Genomic DNA, 21,962 nt, shown 5'->3' with positions numbered 1-21,962 from the left:
ATAAAGAATAAAAAGGATGACTCATAATAAAAACTATTAAACAAATATAAAACTTATTCACAAATACTTTTTGCTCCCAACCCTAGATTGGACACCAGACAAAAGGGATCCTTCTATTTTATTAGATTAAAAAACACAAACCAGTAGGAACTAGGGGGAAAGATGGGGAAAGAAATAGAGAAGAGCTGGGCAAAGATCAGCAATGACCAAGGGAAGAAGCAGGGCTTCTTAAGAGCCCCAACTTAAGAACCTTAAGTTAGGACAGGAAAGAGGTTTCTAAGGACCAGACATCCCTTCATTTGATGACAATTTTCTGGCGCAAGGCTCGGGGCCCAGAGCCAGGGAGGGGCTCAGGAGGTGGTGGGCCAGGGCCTAGGGCTGAGGCAGCGGGCGGCAGTCCATGTGCAGTGATGTACTTCTTGTAGGCCTCACGGATGATCTTGAAGGCTCGAGCAGTGGCATAGGGTATGTCTGTAACAGGGTCCCGATATAGGGCTGGCCGATGGGTCACCGGGCAGACCTCCCGAACGGGGATCTTTGGGGGCCGCCCTTGAGGAAACCATTCCTCAAATGTGGCATCATCACTAAAAGTGATGAAGGTACGTGAGCAGCAAGCAGGAGGGATGACGGGTCCAGTCCCAGCACGGGCAGTCAGTGCAGAAGCCATGGGAGCAGGATCAAGTCTGAGGGAAAAGACAGAAACACACAGAGCTGAGAGGTGAAGACAGCAGAGAGATCAGAGAACTCAAGAAAGAGGCGGCGGCAGTGGATGGCAGCAGTCCGAGAGAATCTGTTAAGTGACAGACAGGACAAACAAAGCAGGGCTGGATGGAAAAAGAGGAGAGAGCGACTATAAGAAAAATCGGAGCTGATGGGAAAAGGATCTGAAAGATACCCAAGTGTTAGGAGAGCTGTGTGAGGAGAGCAAGTGAGACGGGGCTGAGCAAACACAAGCTGAATACAGAAGGGAGACGTTGCACTCTTCCCTGAGATTCACTCACTCACCCTTCTACATCGACATTCTCTTCTTTAGGGCCTGGCTCCCCAACCAGTGGCACAGTCACTGAATGGTAGGTGATTATGGGCCCAGGGCACTTCCGCTTCTTGTGGACCTGCTTCTTTTTGTCAGCCTCGAGACGCTCATATGTCTCTTCAGGAAGGAACGAGCAGATGGTCAGTTCCCCACTTCCCAAACCCCAGTCCTGTCCTATAGTCTCTTAATTACCCTCCTGGCTGTCTAGTCACTGCTCACCCAAGCCAATTAGCAAAGTCCTCTAAAGCCCTCAAGCATCTCCCATTTCATAAGCTTTCTGCTTGCCCCTTTTGACATATACCCTGCTCGTCATTTCTTAGGGTCACTTGATTCCTCACTGGCTCAGAACAGTAGGACTTCAGAGCTGAAAGGGATCCTTTGGCAAGCAGCCTGCTCATTTCCTCTAACCTCTCGTTACTGTTCTGTCAACTTGCTCCTACCTATCCAAGGCAGCACACTGCCTCTTGAGGACTCCCTAGTGATTAGAGTTCTTTCCTACTTTTAAAACAATTTATTATTCACTGAGTCATTTGCTTTTTTGGCTGTGCTGGATCTCCGTTGATGCATAGGCTTTTCTCTAGCTGCAGCGGGTGTGGGCATCACGCTGTGGTGGCTTCTGGTGTTGTGGAGCGTCGGCTCTAGGCACGTGGGCTCAGCAGTCGTGGTTCCTGGGCTCTGGAGCACAGGCTCAGCAGTTGTGGTGCACAACTTAGGCTTAGTTGCTCTGCAGCAGTTAGGATCTTCCCGGACCAGGGACTGAACCCATGTCTCCTGTATTGCCAGGCAGATTCTTTATCACTGAGCCACCAGGGAAGCCCTCTTCTTTCCCACTGTGAGCTGAAATATACTTCCTGTTGATAGTGCTTCACCTTTTAAGGCCAAAAGAAACACAAATCTAACCTGTCTTCCACTTGACAGTCCTTTAACTAGTTGAAATTAGTGCTCATCTCTCTTCAGGCTGATCACAGTACCCCTTCTACTGAACCATTCCTCATAAAACATGGTTCTGAGTCACTCCCTCCTTTGCCACCTGTGCCAAAAACACCCTTCTGTTCCTGTACTTACCATGATCTATGGCAGAGGCTGCAAGATAGCAGCCCCCTTATGTGTCCTGCTTGATTTGCATAGTGTTTTAAAGAAAAATCTGAATTAGCTGCTGACATTTAAAAGTCAGGAAATTACATTCAAAGACAGAGGTTTCTGGTCCTCTTTGAAAAACTAAGAAAATCTGGCAACTTTGTATCTGCATTCTCATAGGGCAACAATGAGCTGAGCTAATGGTTCCTTCTTTCAGGCCCTCCTCTCTAGCTCACTAGTCACCCTGTCTGGACCAGGTGACACTGCTCTGTGGCAGTTCATTGTTGGTACACACGTCTCTCAAGGGCAGTGACTGTGACTCATATTACCTATACATCATGAGGGTCACGCAGCATTCCACACATTACAGGAATTCAATAAAGATTTGTTAATGTATACACATATCAAAATATACCTGGTCCCTCTGTCCCTCTTAAACGTGGGTTCTCTGAACACAATTCTCTAGTGCAGGGGTCCCCAACCTCTGGGCCGAGGACTGGTACCTTCTGTCAAATCAGTAGCAACATTAGATTAGAAATAAGGTGCACAATAAATGTAATGTGCTCGAATCATCCTGAAACCATTCCCCACACCCTGGGTTCGTGGAAAAATTATCTTCCACAAAATTGGTCTTTGATGCCAAAAAGGTTGGGGATCACTGCTCTGGATAAAGTATGACCAGAAGAGTCCGCTGGACACCTACTCCCCTGACCCCTCCACCTCCATCCAGTGATTTAATCTCTCTCACACTTGAATTCTGGATGATAATACTGCTTTCCCTGGAGCCAACCTTTCAACTCTTCTCTCAACACTTTCCCGTACCCTCTGTAACCCCTGCCCTATAATCAGCCAGCTCATCTATGTCGTCAAGTTTCTCACTCAGCATGCCTTCCAAAACTTGCCTTACAGGAAACCTGTCATCTGTAGAGGCCACTACTCCCTGCAACCCTCTGGTGGAGGCCGCTTATTCTCCCACACCCCGGGCAGGATGTGCCTGTGTCCTGTGGAGCCCCACGCTTCCGCTCTCGTTGCTCCATTACCCTAGATACCTCTGTTCTTCTAGTACTTCGAGTACCTGAAAATCTCTGCATTCTATCACTCCTTCCAGCCTTCCTTTTCTCTTATCAGTCATTCTCTTATCAATCTAAACTCCTTCGCCCAGACCTGGATCGATGAGCAGTACTGGAAAAAAGTTACACAACAGGTAGAATGAAACCGCCAGAAATTCATATTCCCAAACTTCAAAAGACCTGCCAACACCAGCAGATGATCCTATCTCCACAACAATTTCAAACAGTCTTCACTCTCAAGCTTCCAACTCTATCTCCAACACCTGACAAATGACAGTCCCTAAAAAACATCCGATGAGAACCATTATACTGGCCTGCTCTGGATTTACAACCCTATAGCTATGAGCCACCCTTACTTCCTTCCTCTTACCTTAGGCCAACCCTTCTACCCGTGCCCTAGCTCCCACCCTGACTCCCACTTCTCTAAAACCCTACACTATTAATGATCCTTTCTTTTCTGTCTTAAAATTCTTTCTGTTGCATCTCATCAAAAATATATACTCTCCAATCTTTGAATAAAAGAGAAGGACAAACCCTTTCTTGACCCAAGACCCCCCACTGTTCTTCTCCTACCCTTCATGGCCAAATTTTAAAGGTTTGGCTTCCCAACAACTTCCCAATGGCTTGCTCCCCCAAAAGTGCTCCCTAAGGTCATTTCTGACCCCATGTCACCAAAACTAATGGACACTCCTCAGTTCTCTTCACTGGCATCTCAGCAAGACTGAGCAGCTACTACCCCAAACATTCTCTTTCCTTAGGGTTCTTAAGACAAACTTTCCTGGCTCTTCTCACTCTCTGGCCTTCCCTCAGATCCTTTTCTAAGCTCCTCCTCTTGTAGGAGACCATTACTTTTTGGTGTCTGCAGGACCTTCTTGAGCCTCTGCCTACCCTTCTTCCTCTGTGTTTTCTCCCTGAGTGATCTCATCCACTCCAGTGTCAACTGCCATCCACATTCAAAACCTTCCAAATTTGTATTTCTAGCCCAGATATCTTGTCCAAACACCAGATTTGTGTGTTTATCTGATTTCTCAGCACTGCATGAACTTCTCACAGACATCTCAAATCCAGCATGTTCAAAAATGAACTTATACTTTTTTTCTCCTGCCAAACATGCCCCACCAGGATCTCCTATGCCGGAAGCCTGGGAATCACTCTCTTTACAGTGGCCGGAAACCATCAATGTAGTAAAAGGATGCAGATTATAATTATAGTGACATCAAATGACCTCATTATCTGTGATATTTCTCAGTCATTTATGTTTTAAGAGATAACCAGTTTTAAAGTACGGCGTTGCCATTATACTGATAAAGGGTATATTTCCCGTTTTAAAGCCCATATAATAATAATTTTTTTTTTAAAGTCACGATAGCTGGACTTCCCTGTTGGTCCACTGGTTAAGAATCTGCCTGCCAGCACTATTTACGATAACTAGGACATGGAAGTAACCTAGATGTCCAAGAACAGATGAATGGATAAAGAAGCTGCGGTACATATATACAATGAAATATTACTCAGCCGTAAAAAGAAACTAGTTTGAGCCAGTGCTAATGAGATGAATGAATCTAGAGCCTATTACACAGAGTGAAGTCAGTCAGAAAGGAAAAAATAAATATCGTATATTAACGCATGCATATGGGATCTAGAAAGTAGTACTGATGAACCTATTTTCAGGGCAGCAATAAAGATGCAGACATAGAGAACAGACTTATGGACATGGGGGTGGTAAGAAGGAGAGGGTGGGATGAATTGAGAAAGTAAAACGGAAACATATATACTATCACTACCATATGTAAAATAGATAACCAGTGGGAATTTGCTCTATGATTCAGGGAACTCAAACTGGGGCTCTGTGACAACCTCGAAGGTGGGATGGGGTGGGAGGGAGGCTAAAGAGGAAGGGGACATATGTATACCTACGGCTGATCCATGTTGATGTCTGACAGAAACCAATACAACACTGTAATTATCCTTCAATTAAAAACACATGAATAAAGAATCTGCTCTGTCGAGGCCGAGGACACTAGTTCAATCCTGGTCCAGGAAGATTCCCCATGCCATGGAGCAGCTAAGCCCAGGCATCAAAGATACTGAGCCCTCATGCCCTAGAGCCTGTGTTCCACGCAAGAAGCCACCCTATGACAATGAAGAAGAACCTCTGCTCTCGGCAATGAGAGCCTGAGGGCAGAAAGAAGACCCAGCACAGCCAAATATAAATATTTTTTTAAAGTCACGACAATACACCCTGAAAATGTTGAAAATTAAATCTTTTGTGGTCTTCTGGAGTGAAAGTGAAAGTCACTCAGTCATGTCCAACTCTTTGTGACCCCATGGACTATACAGTCCATGGAATTCTCCGGAGTGGGTAGCCTTTCCCTTCTCCAGGGGATCTTCCCAACCCAGGGATCGAATCCAGGTCTCCCACATTGCAGGTGGATTCTTTACCAGCTGAGCCACCAGGGATACCCAAGAATACTGGAGTGGGTAGCCTATCCCTTCTCCAGCGGATATTCCCAACACAGGAATTGAACCCAGGTTTCCTGCACTGCAGGCAGATTCATTACCAACTGAGCTATCAAGGAAGCCCCAAAGATGTGCTTCACTGACCGGGAATAGAACCCGGGCGAGGTAGTGAGACCACCAAGTCCTAACCACTAGACCACCAGGGAACTTTCTGGAGTGAAGGTATCTACATTTCAAAACTACTGATACCATTAAACTAAAATGAGTTAGTGAAAGTGAAGTCACTCAGTCGTGTCCAACTCTTTTCGACCCCATGGACTGTAGCCTACCAGGCTCCTCCGTCCAGGGGATTTTCTAGGCAAATCAACTGGAGTGGGTTGCCTTTTCCTTCTCCAAGAGATCTTCCTGACCCAGGGATTGAACTCAGGTCTCCCGCACTGTAGGCAGACGCTTAACCGTCTGAGCCACCAAGGAAGTCCTAAGGATACCAAGGATACCATTGAACTAAACTGAGTTGGCTCCCAGATATTCTGGGTAAACAATCTTCCACACCACAGTAAAACTGTATTTGGGTTATGCATATTCAATTATATGTGCTTGATGAAAAAAAGATTCCGAGAGAGAGAAATAGCAAATCAAATATTGTAGATTTCCCCCGTTATTTCACTCAGTGCACATATGCTCCAGAGTGAGCACATGATGCGGGGAGTGAAATCTGCTGCTCCCTCATTCACCTCTCATGATCTGAGAACTCTCACCGCCCCTTAAAGAAATGTATGCTTTTGTACTGAATGTTCCCATACAGGACTGTGTGCCCAGCAGCACATAAACTGAAGAGATCTTATAGAATTTTAACTTTAAAGCAATGTAGCTCATGAACGGACTGATTCTACTGAATTTCTAATTCTCATGATCATTAAAGCAGCATTATCATCTCATTGCATTTTGTGAACAAGGAAAGAAAGACGCAAGCAGGTTGTAAGTAATTTGCCTGCAGTCTTATAGCAGGTGAGCAGTGGAGCTAGAATCTGAACTCCTTTCTGTACCATTCTTATTTTAATACCAAGGCACTTTAATGTAACTTGTTCTTCAGGGCCCTCATTACTGCCTACTTCCTTGCTCCTAATCACTTTCTCTCCCCGTATCTTTCTTCTGATTTCTTTTGTCCCAAATCTCCATCTGTCCAATTCTTTGGGGCCTCAAGATCTAACTTTTTCTTGTGCTTCTCAGCCCCTCTACCCACTGTTCTCAAAACCAAAGACTGACCCAGTGAACGTAAGTTGAGCTCCTCTGTGATCTTGGCCTCCCTGAGCAGCTCCTCCTGGGTCAGTGGCCGCTCACAGTGGGGCCCTTTCCGTCGCCGTGACTGGCCCTGCCTCTCCTGTACCCGAAGGAATGTTTGTCGTGTGTGCTCAGCTGTAGATTGACGCATGGACTTCCGACCTGGGAAGGAAACCATAGGGGAAGAAATCTTTGAACTCATGTCTACCTTCTCTGAATTTAATTTTAAAGCTTTTTATTTGGAAATCATTTCAAACTTACAAAGAAGTTAAGAATAGTACAAAGAACATCCATGAATCCTTTGCCAAATCCTCTGTTAACATTTTGCCCTATTTGCAATCTGTGTGTGCATATTTTCTGAATAATCTGAGAGTTAAGTTATGCACATCAACATCATGGCTCTCTTCCCTAAATACTCGGTGTATATTTCCTAATTAGAATTATTCCTACATGCTCATAGTAAAGTTATCAACTTCAGTAAACTTAACATGAATACAGTACTTTATCAAAACACTTTAACTTTGTCTATTGACCCAAACATCCCCACTCACTGTCAGTGCCATCATCCTGTAGTTCTAATGGAAGCAGTGCCTTCTCTTCTCGAGTCTTCTGAGAGCTACCAGCTGGGGTGCTGACCTTTCGAGGCCTCAGGCTCTTGAGAGGCTCCTGGGGACAGAGTGAAATCAGATACCAGGGAAGAGAAGATATTGGGAGACAATGAAGACATTAGGAAGAGAAAACCAGCAGAGCAGGAAGTGGGATTGGTGTGGGGCATAATGGGACCTGATGAAAGGGAGAATACAAATTAAGGAAGTCCAAGAAAACCAGGCCTCCCCTGCACCTTATATGCTTTGGTGACTACTCGGCGCTTCCTTCTTGGCTCTTCCGCTTCTCCATCACTGGATGGTTCATCCCCTTCGTCGATATCAAAGTCAGAGTCCACCTCATCCTCTGTGTCTGACTGGTCCCCTTGATACTCATCATCTCCTGATTCCTGAGGACACAGGGAGATGAGGTTCTCACTTTCAGTTATTAATGCCCCTCTAGGAGGAACAGACTCCCTTTGCCTGTTGATAAGGGCTGCCCCACTCTCCCTCCCAGCCTAGCCTTTCATTTTCCTCAGGCAAGAAGGGCTGATGGTCTCTGGCTCCAGCACCACCCCTTCCAACGTTAACTGACTGCCCTTTACCTGCAGCACAATCCCGTGCTGGCTCCCAGCACAGCACACTGTGTTAAGTGCTGGGGCACAAAAGGATACGGTTTGGTCTCCCCCTTCAGGGTCTCACAGTCAAGTATAGGAAAAGACATCATTATAAATGGAAGTTTTAATACAGGGCAACATATAAACTACCAAATGGCAATAAAATGTTATAGGTGATCAGAGGAAGGCACACCTGCTATGGACTGATGGCCTGGAAAAGTCTAAATGTTAGACTTTATTCCTTTAGACCAACAATTGGCAAACTTTTTCTGCAAAGGACCAGATTAAAATAGATAGTGGGTTAGATCCAGCCAGCAGGTTGTAGTTTACTAAACTCTGCTTCAGACTTTCAAGAATGAAGAGGATTTGAGCCATGGTTTAAAACACTGTTAGTATTTAGACAGCCAAGAGGGAAGAGGGAATCCCAGGCAGAGCAAATGACAGGAACAAAGGTACAGAAGCAAGAATGTGTACAGCATGTTTATGGAATAAGGATTTAGACCTAAGCAAAGCAGGTCTGTCTCTGGTAGAAGTCTTCCTAGCTGACTGCCTTTGGCTTCATCACAGCCTCCTTCCAACATTAACTGAATGCCCTATAGGGCTACAAGATTTGAAAAGAAGGTTGCATTCAATCTATGTGCTCAGTTGTGTCCAACTCTTTGTGACCCCATGGACTGAAGCTGGCCAGTTTCCTCCGCCCATGGAATTTTCCAGGCAAGAATACTGAAGTGGGTTGCCATTTCCTTCTCCAGGGATTCGATCTACAGAGAAATGTAAATGTCATGACTTAATGACATTTAACTTTTAAACTTATGATCTTAACTTGCAGGACAGTGATTCTCAATCCTCTCCCTCTTCTTACTTGGTCCAGCACCGATAATCACCGCTGAAGTAAGCTAAAGTTACTGAGAAATATGTCTCGTTCCTCAGGTGAGTTGGGACAGAAAAAGAGTTGGGTCCTACCACCATGTATGAGCTTCCCTAGCTGCTCAGATGGTAAAGAATCCGCCTTCAATGCGGGAGACCTGTGTTCGATCCCTGGGTTGGGAAGATCCCTTAGAGAAGGGAATGGCTACCCACTCCAGTATTCTGGCCTGCAGAATCCCACAGACAGAGGAGCCTGGCAGGCTGTATAACGCATGAAGTTGCAAAGAGTCAGACACAACTGAGCAACTTTCACTGCATACCATGTATAATGGGAAGACACTGAATATTCGGGGAGGAGAGGAAAACTACATACAAGGAGTGTTTCAGAAAGTTCTGGAGGTGGTGGGATGGACTGGAGTAGAAAACACATAGTAGAGCCTAAGCCTGAGTTTGGGCTAAAACAGCAGCCACACAGCAAAAGAGAGAGAGAGAAAAAATGCCCGGGAAGAGGGGAGTTAACTGAGCAGGGCAGCACCTCAAACATCTGCCTCTCTCTTCAATCACTGACAAGACTGATGGGTTAATCTTGTACACACGGTGGCAAAGCAAGCAAATAACACAGTTGACAACCCAAGGCAGCCAGTACTCAGTCTTGTACTGGTGACCATCATTTCCTCCCAACTAATGTTTGTGAAAGACAGGCTGAGAACACATTAATCCCCTCAGTCCTGACCTGGTATTAAATCATATCACCAGAGGGTAGTAGTTCAACTGCACATTAGCTTAGTGCCCAACTGAAATGCTTTCACTAAGCTACGGATTTACTATCATTCCTTTGGCTTTTATCGAGGGTCATTAAGAGACATGACTAGTTAAGATAATGCTTTTACATCATCTACCAAATCCCTGTTATTTTATTTACAAGGATGTAATTTTCCTTAGGACTTAATGCTGAATAAGTATATCTCTGTTAAAGAACTTAAATGCTTCTTTCTTACAAAAAAAGTAATTCAGGATTTGGCTGCCAGGAAACTCACAGCTAAATTTAATATCAACTGTACCATTTTAGCAGAGGCTCCTGGTACAATTACTTCTCATCTGTCTCTATTTTTACTGTTCCTACTTTTTGTTTATATCATAAGCCTTCTTAAATCCTTTTTGGAAGCATGAAGGGTACATATTAAATAACGACTCGTAAAATGACAGGAATAGGAAAATGGCCTTTGGAAGAGAGATGAGAAGGTTCTATTTTAAACTAATTGGTTATGGCTGTGTTAAGTAATGATTCCTAACCAGTCACCAAGTCCTGTGGATTCGAATTCCTTAGTTTCTCTTGACTCCTCCTGTTCTTGTTTCTCTACTCTCATTGCCTCCTTCTACCATTTTCCTCATTATAGAATGATCTTTCTAAAGTACAAATCTGACTGTGAAATAATCTTGTCAGTCCTCTGAATGAAGAATAAAACTTAACATGGCTCACAAAACCCTACAAGAGCCCAGGCCTACTCCCGCTATTATTCTCCATTCTGGTTTGGAGTATGAGAGTAGCTGTGCAGGTCCCAGAGCAGGATGTCAGTGTCTTTACATATTCTGTCCCACCCTCCTCCAGGACTAACCTTCCGTCTTTCCCTGCTTCCAGTCCTACTGCTCTCCATCCAGCCAAGGCTCACTTTTCAAACTGTCCTCAGCGTAAACATCACCTTTCCCAGGAATGCCCATCCCAAACAACTTTGTCTCCCAAGTGCTACCATAGCACCCTATGCTTAACACTTTTCTCCTTATCACACGATATTTTAACTGACTGTTACCTCAGCTAGGTCCCCCACTGGAGTCTGGAAAACGTAAGGATAAGGTGGTGTTTTTAATACTGTTTCCACAGCGCCTATCACAGTGCTTGGCTTGCTTTAGGCACTTAACACATTTAAAGAATGGACAGATTCAATCAATACAAATTTAACAAGTGTCAACTCAATCCAGTCATTGGACTAGGCACTCGGATGTACACTGTTAAACAAAACAGATCATCTCTAACCTTACAGAACTTACAGTCTATTGGAAGGCATAAACAAACAAAATGTATCTAACTACAAATTGAAATATGTTCTATGAAGGACATACATGGGGTCACTTTTCAGGACAGTCAAGAAACAGTTATCTAAGAAAACATTTATAACGATATTTGAAAGCTGAAAAAAGGAGTTGGCTAAGTCCCTCTATCTTTTTTTCTGAGAGATTCTTTTCTACAGTTCAGGTGAATAACCAGGCAGTAGGCCAACGAATATACACCGCGTGACTAGGATGTGCCTGGCGTATGCTAGACGTCAGAAGCGCTGAGAGCTGCAGTTAAGGAAATACACAGTAGTTTTCAGCCATAGTCTGGGGTCCTTCGGACAACTTCTCCATTCCTGACCCCTCCAACACCATTCAGGGCTCCCCCTGCTAGGACTCCAGCTTATCCCCCCATCTCGCCCACCCCCATCTCCAGTATCAGCTACCAGGACTCCTCTCCCCCGCCCCCTTCTTTGTCCGAGGTTTCTCTCTCCATCAGTACTCCTTTTAGCTTTATTTCCTCCCTCTTCCTGGGCCCGGCTCTTGCCTCAGTGAAACCCCCATAAGTCGTCTGGTAGAACTCATCTTCTTCCTCTGCTTCCAGAAGCCCAGAGAGCCGGTTCCCAGCGGTCTTCCGCGGGGCGCGGCCCCCAGCCAAACTCATAACGCCTATGGAGACAGCGCAGCCACCACCAAGCCCCTCACCCAGCGCCGTTCTCTAGGCTCGGCGCTCGATACCACTACCTGCGGGCGGACGGCGGAAGCCCGTCGTCTACAGACAGAAGTAGCAGAGCGTCGAGAAGTTCCCAGTACCGTTCAGTTCAGATAAGTCGCGTCCGACTCTTTGCGACCCCATGGACTGCAGCACGCCAGGCTTCCCTGCCCATCACCAACTCCCGGAGCTTACTCAAACTCAGTTCCATTGAATTACTGATGCCATCCAACCATCTCATCTTCTGTCGTCCCCTTCTCCTCCCGCCTTTAATCATTCCCAGCATCAGGCTCTTTCAAATGAGTCAGCTCTTCGCATCAGGTGGCCAAGGTATTCGAGTTTCAGCTTCAACATCAGTCCTTCCAATGAATATTCAGGACTGATTTCCTTTAGGATAGACTGGTTGGATTTCCTTGCAGTCCAAGGGACTCTCAAGAGTCTTCTCCAACACCACAGTTCAAAAGCATCAGTCCTTTGGCGCTCAGCTTTCTTTATAGTTCAACTCTCACATCCATATATGACTACTGGAAAAACGGTCTAGGTTGGTCATAACTTTTCTTCCAAGGAGCAAACGTCTTTTAATTTCACGGCCTTCTCAACTCTTCAGCCCCGCCCATTTCTGCGCTGAGGCCACCCCAGGCTCCCCGCCCCAGTAAGCAAGTTTATCCGGGCTGTGGAATGATACCACACCAGGAGCCCTTTACCCCACGGACAGAATTTGGGAATCAATAAATTTTAATTTAGAAGAGGTCAGTTTCCGTCTGTTCCCGTACGTTTTTCATTCCGTTGTCAATAGAAACCTTTCTGTTATTGTTCAGTCGCTAAGTCGTGTCAGACTCTTCGACCCTATGGACTGCAGCACTCCAGGCTTTCCTGTCCTTCAGTCTCTCTGAGTTTCCTCAGATTCATGTCCACTGAGTGGATGATGCTATCTAACCATCTCATCCTCCCTCTGCCGCTCCCTTCTCTTTCTGCCCTCAGTCTTTCCCAGTATCAAGGTCTTTTCCAATCAGTTCGCTCTTTGCATCAGGTGGCCAAAGTGTTGGAGCTTCAGCTTCAGGATCAGTCTTTCCAATGAATATTCAGGGTTAATTTCCTTTAGGACTGACTGGTTTGAGCTCCATGCAGTCAAAGGGACTGTCAAGAGTCTTCTCCAACACCACAGTTCAAAAGCATAAATTCTTCGGCGCTCAGCCTTCTTTATGGTCCAACTCTCATAACCGCACATGACTACTGGAAAAACTATAGTTTTTTTTTCAACAGCATTGACTTTTATTCATTCATTGTTGTCACCTGAAATGGCATCTGTTGGATTTAAATGTTCATTAATGTAAATGGCTGAACAAATCCATTTTAATGGATATTCAATTCATTAAAAAAAACCCTCAATATCCCTCATAGTTCAAGTCACTTCCACATAGCCTTGTGACAACTCCCACACCAAAATAGTACTTTTTTGGTAAATTTTGACCCATTATTACTCCCATGTTATGCTCTTTTCAGCTGTCAAGAGTACAAGGTGAAGAAAAACTGTAGTTAGATGGGGGGTTGCACCTGGAAAACAAATTAACTCCATATACACGTTTCAAAACTGCTGGGTCCCAAGTCCGTCTATGAACTCCCAGGCTGCCAGTATCATGTGCAGCATAGTAAAGATATCCTATCTGAATAGCTTATTAATTCTGCATAAATCAGGTCAATCAATGTGTCAACCTGTAACAGACTGCGCACTTTTAACTGAACATGCAAAATATTCACTCTCTTAAACTTTACATCATCATTTGGTGTCAAACAATGAGCCAAATCCCAACAGTATATACAAAAAACAGCTTTGCATTTACAAAAGATTGTTTCCTATACTGATTAATCCAGACAGCTAAATGCTCAAAATTCTCCAAGCCAGGCTTCAGCAATACGTGAACCATGAACTTCCAGATGTTCAAGCTGGTTTAGAAAAGGCAGAAGAACCAGAGATCAAATTGCCAACATCCGCTGGATCATCAAAAAAGCAGGAGAGTTCCCAGAAAAACCTCTATTTCTGCTTTATTGACTATGCCAAAGCCTTTGACTGTGTGGATCACAATAAACTGTGGAAAATTCTGAAAGAGATGGGAATACCAGACCACCTGACCTGCCTCTTGAGAAACCTGTATGCAGGTCAGGAAGCAAGAGTTAGAACTGGACATGGAACAACAGACTGGTTCCAAATAGGAAAAGGAGTACGTCAAGGCTGTATATTGTCACCCTGCTTATTTAACTTATATGCAGAGTACATCATGAGAAATGCCGGGCTGGAGGAAGCACAAGCTGGAATCAAGACTGCCAGGAGATATATCAATAATCTCAGATATGCAGACGACACCACTCTTAAGGCAGAACGTGAAGAAGAACTAAAGAGCCTCGTGAAAGAGGAGAGTGAAAAAGTTGGCTTAAAGCTCAACATTCAGAAAACGAAGATCATGGCATCCGGTCCCATCACTTTATGGAAAATAGATGGGGAAACAGTGGCTGACTTTTTATTTTTGCGGGCTCCAAAATCACTGCAGATGTTGACTGCAGCCATGAAATTAAAAGACGCTTACTCCTTGGAAGGAAAGTTATGACCAACCTAGACAGCATATTCAAAAGCAGAGACATTGCTTTGTCAACAGAGGTCCATCTAGTCAAGGCTATGGTTTTTCCAGTAGTCATGTATGGTTGTGAGAGTTGGACTATAAAGAAAGCTGAGTGCCAAAGAATTGATGCTTTTGAACTGTGGTGTTGGAGAAGACTCTTGAGAGTCCCTTGGAATGCAAGGAGATCCAACCAGTCCATCCTAAAGGAAATCAGTCCTGGGTGTTCGTTGGAAGGACTGATGTTGAAGCTGAAACTCCAGTACTTTGGCCACCTGATGCGAAGACTGACTCATTTGAAAAGACCCTGATGCTGGGAAAGATTGAGGGCAGGAGGAGAAGGGGACAACAGAGGATGAGATGGTTGGATGGCATCACTGACTCAATGGACATGGGTTTGGGTAGACTCTAGCAGTTGGTGATGGACAGGGAGGCCTGGCATGCTGTGGTTCACGGGGTCGCAGAGTCAGACGTGACTGAGCGACTGAACTGAACTAAACTCATTGGTTTATGAAACTTTATTGAAAAAGAATAAATCAATTACTAGCAGAGCTATTAGTTGATCACTCATCCATTGACAACTTGCACCATTTATTCAGTGCTATATTAAACAGTGTATTGGAAGACAGATTAACTAATAGCTCCAAGCCTCCTAACAATTTAAATGAAAATTTTAAAATGTTTGAGACCCTATTTTCGAATACAAAGTGTGTTTGACTTCCTATTTCCATTCTCTGTAGAACAAGAACAGGTCATTCCTTTATTGAGATGCATAAAATACATCACATTTTCTGTTCTGCTGATGCTATAAATTCAATAAATTATCCAGCCACATCAGTTATGAGCATAAAGTATATCATGTAACCTCAAATCTCTAACAGTGGAATGCTTAAACAAGGATGGATGCTGCTAGAATAATCCTGCTTCCTTTGATGCGACAACTCAGCCTCCATCTCCCTCCCTCTCAGATGATTCTTCAGCATGTTAGAGCAGTGAGCAATGGTTCTAGTCTCATAACCAAGTTAGAGTGAACACATTGGCTACATAGTACATATGGTACATTTTCTAAAAAATTCTGAATCTTGCGCAACTATTCTCTTGTAACTACTTCACAGTTTCTAAAAGCAGTTATTGTCCAAAGCTGGAAGAACTTAAGTCTTCTCAGATGGGCATGTGACTGGAGGGAGGTAAACAAAAAATACAATTAAAAAAGATGAGGTCTGATACGAGAGCAGCCCGGTAACAAAATCAGAAAAGCAGCACTAATTTAAAGTTTATTCTAACTATAATACAGGTTATTCTGTCTTTAAGGTAGCATCACATGGCATACTTCTGAGTCCATTCCCGAGATATTCTGCTGTACTTATCTCTGTCTGTTTCATAGATCCATGCAGTCTTTGGCACTAAGGGGTCACCTGGGTTTGGATCACACAACAGTGAACAAATGGATAAAAGAACTTTAGAAACAGTTAAAGCAGGAGACCACTGTGATCTTAGAATATCGAGACAAATGCTGCCATTACTGTTAATATTTGGATCATAAATTCTTGTTGTAAATACAACCTTAGGTGGTTTGAAGGGGTAGTCTGTAGGCAAATGAATTGCCAAAACGAATACACTGTCTTGATATGGGCTGTCATTAGGTCCCATAATTGTGACTTGCCAGTGAAACATATCATCCCCCAACTGGACTTGCAGAACATTGTGCTGGAGGGTCACAGGCCAAATCACTAAGTTCCTTATTAGTCTGTTTCGGCACCATAGTCTGTGCTTTTTGTCTGGCTTCTCACTATCTCGGTGTGTGCTGGAAGGTCCAGCCAAAGCTCATGATTATCCCAGCAACTGGGAAGGATTGTCTATTCATCTCACATCAGCTCTGCCAGACACAGGCACTTGGTATTGAGGAGGTGGATCTCGCGAGAACCCCAAGGCTGGTTTCTTCAGCGCTCAGCCTTCTTTACGGTCCAACTCTCATGACCATACATGACCACTGAAAAAAAACATAGCTTTGAGTAGACAGACCTTTGTCAGCAAAGTGATGTCTCTGCTTTTCAATTGTCTAGGTTTAGCATAGCTTTTCTTCCAAAGAGCAAGCATCTTTTAATTTCATGACTGAAGTCCCCAGCCACAGTGATTTTGGAGCCCAAGAAAATAAAGTCTGTTACTGCTTCTCTAACAGAGCAGGATGAGCACAGCCCTTAGCAGGTAGCATTGCTGTGCCTCATTACTCTGTGCCCTGTTACTAGGCAACAGGTCCTGGTCAGCTATTGGTTAGCACGGCAGTGGGTCTTGCCCACTGGTAACTGTCAACAGGGGACCATTGGGGAAATGATTCAGTCAACAATCCATGGGGTGGTGGTCATCAGATGGAGAGTGAAGTAAAAGGCAGATGCAGGCCTTCTCCTGGAGGCCCTCCAGCTTACTCAGCCTTGGGCCAGCAGGTGAGCTGGAGAGCCCAGGGAGCAGACTAGGGAGCCCAGACTAGGGAGTCCATGGGGTGGTGGTCATCAGATGGAGAGTGAGGTAAAAGGCAGATGCAGGCCTTCTCCTGGAGGCCCTTCAGCTTACCCAGCCTTGGGCCAGCAGGTGAGCTGGAGGGCCCAGGGAGCAGACTAGTGAGCCCAAGGACTATGTCCTGCAGAGCTCCAGAGCCCTCACTAAGGCCCTCCACTAGCCATGGCCCAGGACTTGAGAAGTAGTGAACCTCTCCCATCTTTGTGACCCACCAGCAGTGGCCGTCTGTATGCGTCACAGTCTGTGAGACCTGGTCTCCCCATTTGGATGGCCTGAGGAGACTGAGGCCACTTGGCTTGGATGCCTGGCTCCCTCAGGGATGACAGCTGGGCAGGATATGGAAACCTGGCCCTGAAGGAGCTGCCAACTGAGATCTGCCTCCTCTTAGCCAGGACTGGGACCTTGGAGGGTAAAAGTTGTGCCTTGGGACTTTGCCCTTTCTCGTCAGGACAGAGAATAACATTCATCTGGTAGAGATTTTCAGGAACATCGTTACCTGACCATGACCTGACCTTGAGAACAAAGGATCGGACACCCAGAAGTCTGCAACAGCTACCATGCCCATCCCTCACCTTTTCCTTTTAAAGGGACGTGCTGACAGCTTTCAGTAACTTTGGGGTTCTAGGATATGAGCCACCCATTTTCTTGTATGAATCTGTAATAAACCTTTCTCTCTTCCAAACTCTTATGTTTAGTATTTATGGGCCTCACTGTGCATCTGGCGCATGGATTTGCGATTTCGGTAACACTTCCACTTTTCCCTCTTTTACTTGCCATGAAGTGATGGGACTGGATGCCATGATTTTTTTTTTTTTTTTGATGTTGAGTTTTAAGCCAGCTTTTTACTCTTCTCTTTCATCCTCACCGAGAGGCTCTTTAGTATCGCTTCAGTTTCTGTCATTTAGAGTAGTATCATCTGCATATCTAAGGTTGCTGATATTTCTCCTGGCAGTCTTGATTCCAGCTTGTGATTCATCCAGGTTGGCACTTTGCATGAAGTACTCTGCATATAAGTTAAACAGGCAGGGTGACAATATACAGCCTTGATATACTCCTTTCCCAATTTTGAACCAGTCTGTTGTTCCTTGTCCAGTTCTAACTGTTGCCTCTTAACCTGCATACAGGTTTCTCAGGAGACAGGTAAGATGGTCTCGTATTTTCATCTCTTTAAGAATTTTCCACAGTTTGTTGTGATCCACACAAAGGCTTTAGTGTAGTCAGTGAAGCAGAAGTAGATGTTTTTCTGGAATTCCCTTGCTTTCTCAATGATCCAGTGAATATTGGCAATTTGATCTCTGGTTCCTCTGCCTTTTCTAAAGCCAGCTTATTGCTTATACATCTGGAAGTTCTTGGTTCATACTGCTGAAGCCTAATTTTAAGGATTTTGACCATGCTTTACTAGTATGTGAAATGAATGCAATTGCACGGAATTTTGAAAATTCTTTGGCATTGCCCTTCTTTGGGATTGGAATGAAAACTGACCTTTTCCAGTCCTGTGGCCACTGCTGAGTTTTTCAAGTTTGCAGACATGGTGAGTGCAGCACGTTCACAGCATCATCTTTTAGGATTTGAAATAGCTCAGTTGGCATTCCATCAATTCCACTAGCTTTGTTCATAGTAATGCTTCCTAAGTAATACTTTTGAATTGTGGTGCTGGAGAAGACTCTTGAGAGCCCCCTTGGGCAGAAAGGAGATCAAACCAGTCAATCCTAGAGGGAATCAACCCTGAATATTCATTGGAAGGACTGATGCTGAAGCTGAAGCTCCAGTACTTTGACCACCTGAAGAGCTGATTCACTGGAAAGGACCCTGATGCTGGGAAAGACTGAGGGCAGAAGAAGGGGGTGACAGAGGATGGCATCACCACTCAATGGACATGAGTTTGAGCAAACTCTGGGAGATAGTAAAGGACAGGCATGCTGTAGTCCATGGATTGCAAAGAGTTGGAAACAACTTAGTGACTGAAGAAAAACAACAGTGCTTCCTAAGGCCCACTTGACTTCACACTCCAGGATGTCTGACTCTAGGGGAATGACCACACCATTGTGGTTATCCAGGCCATTAAGACCTTTTTTTCTTTAGTTTTAAAATGTGGACATTTACTACTTAAATCAACTCGTTTGATAAAAAACATTATATTTTAAGATAATATAAATACACATTAAAATAATTATAAATTGTGATTCTTTTGAGTGCAAACGAGTGGTTACATAAAGAAGAAATAAAACCTCCTTCTGTGCTCAGTCACTAAGTTGTGTTTGACTCTTTGCAACCCTATAGACTGAAGCCTGCCAGCTTCTCTGCTGGGGATTTTCCAGGCTAGAATACTGGAGTGGGATGCTATTTCCTTCTCCAAAGACCTTTTCTGTATAGTTCTTCTGTGTATTCTTGCCACCTCTTCCTAATCTCTTCTGCATTTGTTAGGTCCTACCGTTTCTATCCTTTATTGTGCCCAACCTTACATGAAATGTTCCCCTGATATCTCCAGTTTTCTTGAAGAGCTCTGTAGTCTTTGCCATTCTATTGTTTTCCTCTATTTCTTTGAACTGATCACTTAAGAAGGCTTTCTTATCTGTCCTAGCTATTCTCTGGAATTCTGCATTTAGTTGGGTTTATCTTTACTCTTTCCCCTTGCTTTTTGCTTCTCTCCTTTTTTCAGCTATTTGTAAAGCCCTCTCAGACAACCACTTTGCCTTCTTGCATTTCTTCTTCTTTGGGATGGTTTTGGTCACCGCCTCCTGTACAGTGTTGGTGCAACTGGTTACCACATTTGGCTATTAACCAAAAGATTGGTGGTTTGAGCCCACCCAAGGATGACTGTCCTTGAAGCCTTTTTAATAAACATTTCTCAAAACCCAGATTTTGTCACTCTTCTACTCAAAACTGTTTAATGACTCCCTGTTGACTACAGGATAAAGTCCAAAATCCTTGTGGCAGAATAGTAGTGTGATTAGGAACATAGCTTTAGAACCAGCCAGACGTAAGCTTGCATTTGAGCTTAAATTCTAGCCCTATGGAGAAGGAAAGGGCAACCCACTCCAGTATTCTTGCCTGGAAAATCCCATGGACAGAGGAGCCTGGTGGGCTACAGTCCGTGGGGTCGCAAAGAGTTGGACACGACTGAGCGACTTCACTTCACTTCACTTCATGACTTTGGACATGTTACTTTACCTCACAGAATTTTAGTTTTCTTTTCTGTAAAGTGTGAGTGATAGGTATTAACCTAAGTATTAATCTTTCCTTTAAGGTGGTTGAGAAGATTAAGAAATGTAATCCTTATAAACTGCTTAGCACAGTATTTAGTAAGCACATAGATGTTTCAGTTCAGTTCAGTTCAGTCTCTCAGTCGTGTCCGACTCTTTGTGACCCCATGAATCGCAGCACACCAGGCCTCCCTGTCCATCACCATCTCCCAGAGTGCACTCAAACTCACGTCCATCGAGTCCGTGATGCCATCCAGCCATCTCATCCTCGGTCGTCCCCTTCTCCTCTTGCCCCCAATCCCTCCCAGCATCAGAGTCTTTTCCAATGAGTCAACTCTTCGCATGAGGTGGCCAAAGTCCTGGAGTTTCAGCTTTAGCATCACAGTCATATCCTTCGTAATTCAGCCTCTCCCTGCTTTTCATGGCCTCAACTCCTGCCACATCATCCTATTCTAGCATCATTTCCCTGACACCAATTCTCTGTAGTGCCTCTATGCTTTTCTTCTCCTTAAAAATCTCTTTCTGGTCTATCTGGCAAAATTCCAATTCTATAATACAGTGACGTCTTCTCACATACCCTTCCTCTCTTCCCAAACTTTCTAGAACCATTGAGATCATGCCTCCTAGAACCTCGGGAATAGTTCCAATCTCAAATAGTTTGTGGAGCCATCAAGAATGTATCAAAATAATCCCATTTGCATTGACATGGATGGCCCTAGAGATTGTCATACAGAGTGAACTATGTCAGAAAGAGAAAGACAAATATTGTATATTGTTTATATGTGGAATCTAGAAAAATCATACAGATGAACTTATTTGCAAAGCAGAAATTGAGTCAAAGATATAGAAAACAAACTTACAGTTACCATAAGGATAAGGAGGATGTGTGATGAATTGGGAGATTGGGACTGACATAGATAATATTATGCACAAAATGGGGCTTCTCAGGTGGCGCAAGTGGTTAAGAGCCTGCCTGCTTGATGCAGGAAATGTGAGACTTGGGTTTGATCCTTTGGTTGGGAAGATTGCCTGGAGGAGGGCATGGCAACCCACTGCAGTATTGTTGCTTAAAGAATCCCATGGACAGAGGAGCCTGGCAAACTACAGGCCATGGAGCCGCAAAGAGTCGGACATGACTGAAGAGACTTAGCATGCATACATAAAATAGGTAACTAATGAGAACTTACTGTGTAGCACAGGGAACTCTACTCAGTGCTCTTTGATGGCCTAAATGAGAAAGAAATCTAAAAAAGAGTTGATATATGTATATCATTTTGCTGTACAGCAGAACTAACACACCATTGTAAAGCAGCTATACTCCAATAAAAATTACTTAAAAAAAGAATGCATCAATTTCTCTTCCCCATTTTTATTCTGAAAATATGTTTTTCAAAACACAGCATTTATGCATACTTTATGATGGCACCTATTATGTTTTAGAAATCTTCCCTGTAGCTCAGATGGTAAAGAATCTGCCTGCAATGCAGGAGACCTGGGTTCGATCCCTGGGTCAGGAAGATCCTCTGGAGAAGGGACTGGCAATCCACTCCAGTATTCTTGCCTGGAGAATTCCACAGATAGAGGAGCCTGATGGGCTACAGTTCGTGGGGTTGCAAAGAGTCGGACACAACTAGGTGACTAACCCACTAACCCACCCATTATGTTTTAATGATTTCTGTGTCTGTCCCTCATTAGTCTGATCTTTTTGCAGGCAGAGACCTTATCATCTGTGTATGCCAGAATTTCCCATAGTTGAGGACATAGCTAATTCAATGAATGAATTAATGACTAATCGAGTAAATAAGGTATCATCATCTTATTTTGCCTCTGTGTTGAACTAACCACTCCATTTTGACCTGAGGTACTGTTCTAAGGCATGAATG

At 44.2% G+C, this 21,962-nt stretch overlaps 1 protein-coding gene across 1 annotated transcript; it reads right to left on the bottom strand.

Annotated features, from left to right (window-relative positions):
- Positions 1 to 101: 101 nt before the first annotated feature.
- VPS72 (vacuolar protein sorting 72 homolog) lies at positions 102 to 11,986 on the bottom strand. Its single transcript, XM_052637018.1, has 6 exons — positions 11,586 to 11,986; positions 7,763 to 7,915; positions 7,473 to 7,587; positions 6,907 to 7,083; positions 1,006 to 1,150; positions 102 to 683 (listed from the first exon to the last, which is right to left on the bottom strand). Exons 1-6 carry the CDS (start codon positions 11,700 to 11,702, stop codon positions 296 to 298), a joined length of 1,095 nt encoding a protein of 364 aa, XP_052492978.1. The 5' UTR covers positions 11,703 to 11,986; the 3' UTR covers positions 102 to 295.
- Positions 11,987 to 21,962: the final 9,976 nt, after the last annotated feature.

Source organism: Budorcas taxicolor, chromosome 3 (assembly GCF_023091745.1).
Source record: "Budorcas taxicolor isolate Tak-1 chromosome 3, Takin1.1, whole genome shotgun sequence".
NCBI classification, from domain to species: domain Eukaryota; kingdom Metazoa; phylum Chordata; class Mammalia; order Artiodactyla; family Bovidae; genus Budorcas; species Budorcas taxicolor.
The sequence above is the reverse complement of the archived record's forward strand: the minus strand, read 5'-3'. Positions and strand labels throughout refer to the sequence as shown.